Source organism: Rhododendron vialii, chromosome 10a, assembly GCF_030253575.1.
Source record: "Rhododendron vialii isolate Sample 1 chromosome 10a, ASM3025357v1".
Classification (NCBI taxonomy): domain Eukaryota; kingdom Viridiplantae; phylum Streptophyta; class Magnoliopsida; order Ericales; family Ericaceae; genus Rhododendron; species Rhododendron vialii.
The window spans coordinates 7,256,525-7,262,253 of NC_080566.1; the positions used below are offsets into that span (position 1 = coordinate 7,256,525).

The window sequence follows — 5,729 nt, forward strand, 5'->3', positions numbered from 1 at the left end:
CAGCAAATAGGTTAGAAAACATACCAAGGCTTGTGCATCAGCAGAAGCATCCACATGGAGCATTTCCATAACCTGCAGAGCAAAGTTGTGAAGCTCGCTATCTGGATGCAGATACTTCAGACGAATGGCCAGCAAGATAAGCAGAAATAAGAAAAACATATATATAAAAAGGCAGAAGATTCAAAGACTCTACATGGCTTCTACAGCATAACAAATAACTTGGAGGAACATGGACAGAAATTAATTAACTTCCTCCAAAATAATAGCGCAATATTATATACCACAGCAAATTCCCGGCATCATACTGAAAGTTAAGGTCCAAATTAATGGAAGTCTATCCAAAATCATGGCAAGAGAAAGGAAGAAATTCAAAGTGAAAATCTCTAAGAGACCAAAGAAATCATAAACGGGGAATCTATGGCAGTTGTTGCTAGGCTATCAAGAAAAAACAAGAATGCAAGATATACAATACTTGATCTGTGACCAACTTATTACAATCCCAAACACCTTGGTTGAAGCAAAAAATTCAACAATGCTTACAAGCATCATAAACCCAAAAACCTAAATTGCCAAGCCAAAAACTCATCATATCATCCGGGGAGAACAGAAAGCACAAAACAAAACATAGAAGAAACAGTTAAACACCTCAAAAGAAACGTAGAAAGTTGTGCAGAAAATAACACAAGTAACTTGTTAGACAAATAGAATAGTTTAGCATGACCAACCATTTCAAAGTAACTCCACCGACACACATGTACGTATGCTAGTATACATATGCATTTCAATAGAAAATCCAACTCCAAAAGGCCACTCCCACTACCATAAAATGGGAAGCTGGGAAAATTAGAAGAACAAGCGAAGGTGGATTCCTATAAGAATCTACCAGCAAAAGAGATACCCATGACAAGGTTACGCCGATACTAACGTCTTTCAGCCGAGGACCACTTGCTGCAATTCGAAAAATATATAAAGTATAGGTGGATGCCAAGTCATCAACAGCATATTAATAGAAACCAATAAGGACAAGAAGAGATATTTAGAGAGTCGCTGACTCCCTGGGGTACATGTTATGAAACAAAAACTCTAGAGAACATAAATCAATTACAGCCAAACAAGTGCAGTGGATGTTAATTGTAGACTTGCATCAACCATAGGCCACAACAAGCAGTAAAAATTCCAAACATGCATATCAAAACAGAAAGCAGGTTTTCAACAATTTAGCTTGCAGTCGAGTCACACAAATATTTCTACCATTCTACGTACCGTTTTAGTAAACAAAAAGAAGAAACCTTCCTACAGCTGTTCAAATTTAGTCCTCCCATCTCACGTTCTTTTTCTCCTCCCTCCAGTAAACAACTCACACAGGACCTCCATTGGGAATAAAACGTGCCTAAAGTAATTCAGCTCTATGGTCCCTCTCTTCACTTCATAATACTCATCTGCAACCCGGCATTTGCTTTGAAAACAGAATAGGTTCCACTTGCAGTTTGCATTCGTCTTACTTTTTTGTATAGTGAAGAGCATGCTATTGTTTTCCATAACAATGAATCAAGTTCAGGCAGTGGAACTTATATTACGAAATCATAGTGCTAATAAATTAACAATCATGTGTCACAGAATGACTTCGATTCCCACAAAATACTGAACAGAGTATAGGCTATTAACTTACAATTACATAACAAAAAATTAATTAACAGAAGCGGCCATCACATGGGTTTTGTGAATGGAATGCATCTTGGTGTAATCTCCGTGTATCATATCGTAATCATATTGTAGTGTATTCTCCCCATTTAAGGCAAAGATTAGGTGTAATCATATCGTACTATATCTCTCTATTTAGGGCACAGATTAGGCTTGATTAGGTTTACCATTTTTTTTTTTTTTTATCATTCCTAGGGTTATTTATACCCAGCTATGCGACGTACGTTTTAATCAACTCAGTTAGCAATATAATCAGTTCTTTCTCTTCTTCTTCCGTAATAGTCACATTCTGTAATATTCTCAGGTTCTAATTAAATGAATACCAATGTTACGGATAAGAAGCTCTGAAGCTTTATTGTGCTGCCAAAGTCTATAAATTTCGGTATATTATGAACGTCTATAGCCCAAACCAGTTCCGTAGAGCAACTATTTCAACAACAAAAATCGCTGCTCCAAGTCACCAGCATCCCCATATTTCCTACTTTTCTTATCGTGAATCGCAGCACTCAAGTCTCAAACCGTTTTGTTATCCTTGCAAAAACCTTAAAAATCATCTTTTACCATTTTCAGCCCAATAACTCACCAAACCTGCCCATACAAGTCCATTTAACCATTGTCTCTCACTAGTCACTAGAAGGCATTCTAACTAGTAAGAGAGTGTTATTCACAACGTCCTACATCACAACCCATTTCTAGGTCCATCAGAATCCCGATGATAGGAAGCTGCGTCAATTAGCATGTAAGGATGCTTTCTCGTACACTTCAAAAATGAAATAAGACTTCTCAAAACCAAAAAAAAAAAAGAAGCCTTTTGTTGACAGCAAAAATGCCATAGTCATAGCTTAGTTACACGAAGCGGGAGTGGGGACGGGAGCGGGAGCGGGAGCGGGGGTGGGGGAGCGGATGATCACAGAAGTGTGGGAGCGGTTAGGAAAAATTATTAAAATTATAAATATATTTTGAATTTCAACATTTTTATTGTAGCACATGATTACACAATAGAGCTCTTGTGCATATTAAGTAGGCGTAAAAGTTAAAGGCATTAATATGACTCTAGAAGGTTAATATCAAATGTGCTCACTAACAAGATCAAAACAACCTTAAAGGTACCAATTGCAACTTGAATCGTAAGTCTCTCAACCGTTTTTTGGGTGTAAGTTCCCGTATAGGTAAGGAACGAGTTCCCGTCGTCATTGGGACGGGTTTCTCGGAGTTTCCTTCGACGGGAACGCGGAAACGCGTTTCTGTCGAAGAAACGTGGGCATAGTTGAAAGTTCCTGCAATTAAGAGTCATAGGCACACATAATAGTTTATTATGTTCACGCAACAAATGAGATAAGGATGTGGAATTCTTATTATCATACTAACTGTAAATTTAAAATGTAATAATCCCTATCAGTCTCAGGGATCCTATGGTAGGATAATGTCTCATTCTTTTGGGTTGAAACTCTCTTTATAGGCCCTAAGAATGGGTTAATCTTGTTCAATATTTCTCCCATAAACATCCTACACCACCAACCATTCAAAATTCACCTACTATTTTGAGGACCACAGCCACGGTATTATTTTACCCTTTGAACTCCCGTTTAAAGTTTGAATACTAAATGACAAGCAGAGCACTAGAACAGATGGAACTACCTTTTATGAAGGGCAACACTAAGTGCCATTGCAAACCCCCTTCAAGTTTCTTAGGGGTAAATTGACCTTTTCCCCTTGCTTGCACCTAGTAAAGATAAAGAAAAGACTGAAAATGCATTAAAGAACACACAAATGGAATGTAGCAGCATGAAAGAACACTCAAATGGAATATAGCATTTTTAAGACAAGCGCCTGTGCTTCAGGATTCATTCCAAGAGCAAGCACTGCACCCAAAGCTTCCGCAAAGGCATCGCGAACAGATGAAACAGGATCCTCGAGGGCCTAATAATGTTGCCTCCATTATTGATAGACTGATTTCAGAAAGGAACCACTAGGAAATGAGACCTAAAACACCTACCTTCACATAATAAGAAGCAGAATTGTCCAGCTCTGCAACTCCTAAACCTGGACCTCCGATATTTGCAAATGCCTTTAGACATCTTGCAGCAGCTACTCTTACTGTGAAGGATTTATCCCCAACAGCTAACCGCATTATGAGACGAAAAGCCTCTCCTACAAATGTATTTTTGGTGTAAAAAATATGCTTGCAAGGGAGTGACGTTAAAAAAAAAATAGAGTGGCAAAATCATTTTCCTTAGTTAAAAACTTAATTTTGGGGGCCCGACCCCCACCAGTCACCTACTTAGCTTCACGAATGCTTCCGGTTCTGAATTTCGATCCTGATTTTACCATAAATCGAACAACTCTTCTACACTCACACACGCAAACATACAAACTCCTCTCACATGAAGAGTGGGGTCCACACACACTGTATGTGACTATATGAGATGAGTTTGTGTGATTGAAAAGGAAGAATGATGGTCCAAGATGTGTTTTGATAATTAATAGCCACCAAAGATATTTTTAGCATTAATAAATATTCTTAATATATTCTTGATGAATATTAATTATCAAAACACGTCTTTAACCGTTACCGTCATTTTCCCATTGAAAATTAACCAAACCACACTGCACCATTACCATTCGAAGAAACAAAATCCACCCGTTTCATTTTTGGGTTGCAGGTTCAAGCAGTCAGTCGGACCTACTACATTGGAGCAACATCGTAAGCCGCACGTTTCAAACCCCCACATTCCAGAACCAAAACCTAAAACCTCCTTCCCAGTTCCCACCCTACTTCGCCTCTCTCTCTCTCTCTCCCCTCCCGACTGACGCAGCTCCCATCCGCAGCCCGCACTCTGTTCTCAGTTCAACTGTTCTCTGGTAATCACTCCCACTTGGTTCATTTACATACAGATGAAGCACTTCCGTGTACATAATACACTTGTGTATCTGCGTCGGTTCACTCCAAATACGGTCCGGAAAAACATGATCTTGGCCTCTCTCGGTGTATGTATTTTTACCTGTGAAAATGTATCAATCTCTCTCTCTCCATCTTGTCGCTACCTCTCTCAGTAGAATCTCTGAGACTGAGAGATGAATGTTTTGCATGTGCTACTGTAAAAGGAGCGAAGGAGAAAGCTGGATTTCAAATTGTAGATTGACGATTTTTTTTCGAGTAAAATTGACGCTGATACACTCGTGTATCCGAATATGTATATACACAGGTTTTGTTTGTCGGTAGTTATATTCTCATTTCTGTGCTTATTTTCCAGCAGCGAAAAAATGTCGATTCGATCGTTGAACCCGAACGCGGAAGTGCTGAACAAGTCTGCCGTGCTGCACATGAACATCAATGCCGCCAAGGGCTTGCAAGACGTCCTCAAGACCAATCTTGGTCCCAAAGGCACCATCAAGACGTCCTCAAGACCAATCTTGGACTCAAGGTACTGGAGCCACGCTACTAATATCCAGCATTTCCATCTTATTCTTATTTGTTGGTGGTGAACAAAATCGGACTCGTTCTAGTGTGTAAAGAGTTTAAGCTTGGCGTCAAGGGAGGTATCTGTAGGTATTAGTAACCCGAGGGTAGGTCAATGTCAATGTATTTTTCTTTCTAATACCCGAGGGTAGGTCAATGTATTGTTCATCGTCTTCAACGACTTCTCAAGGTCTGCTATGCTCCACTCTTCCCACGTTCTGCGCTCTTTGTCGTCGGAGATTCAGGTTTCCATACCCTCACCTTAACTAGGGCTGGCCACGGGTCAGGTCGGATTGGACCCGACCCGACTTTTGTCGGATTGTCGAAATGCCCACCCAAGACCGACCGAAATGTGGTCGGGTTGGAGTTGTCGGGTTCAGTCGGGTCATTGTATTAGGGGGGAAAAAAAACTACTTATATACAGCAGAAATACATCAACTCAACCAGATCTACAAATTCAACAACAAAAGCCTTTGTTCGAAAAATCAACGAACTCAACAACAAAAGATCTACAAACTCTTCGTTCGAAAAATCAAATTTTTGATTATTCAAAAATTACGCTGGCCCA

General features: G+C 39.6%; 1 protein-coding gene across 1 annotated transcript; it reads right to left on the reverse strand.

Annotated features, from left to right (window-relative positions):
* Positions 1-206: 206 nt before the first annotated feature.
* On the reverse strand, positions 207-3,845 carry LOC131304584 (protein SWEETIE-like). The gene is made up of 4 exons (XM_058331865.1): positions 3,698-3,845; positions 3,532-3,621; positions 3,340-3,424; positions 207-948 (listed from the first exon to the last, which is right to left on the reverse strand). Exons 1-4 carry the CDS (start codon positions 3,830-3,832, stop codon positions 782-784), a joined length of 477 nt encoding a protein of 158 aa, XP_058187848.1. The 5' UTR covers positions 3,833-3,845; the 3' UTR covers positions 207-781.
* Between the last annotated feature and the right edge of the window lie 1,884 nt (positions 3,846-5,729).

Coding starts and splice junctions, on each gene's coding strand:
- LOC131304584 (XM_058331865.1), bottom strand. CDS start 3,832: ATGCGGTTAGCTGTTGGGGATAAATCCTTCACAGTAAGAGTAGCTGCT. Junction 3,622..3,697: donor CTGCTTCTTATTATGTGAAG/GTAGGTGTTTTA, acceptor CAACATTATTAG/GCCCTCGAGGATCCTGTTTC. Junction 949..3,339: donor AGTGTTGCCCTTCATAAAAG/GTAGTTCCATCT, acceptor TTCGAATTGCAG/CAAGTGGTCCTCGGCTGAAA.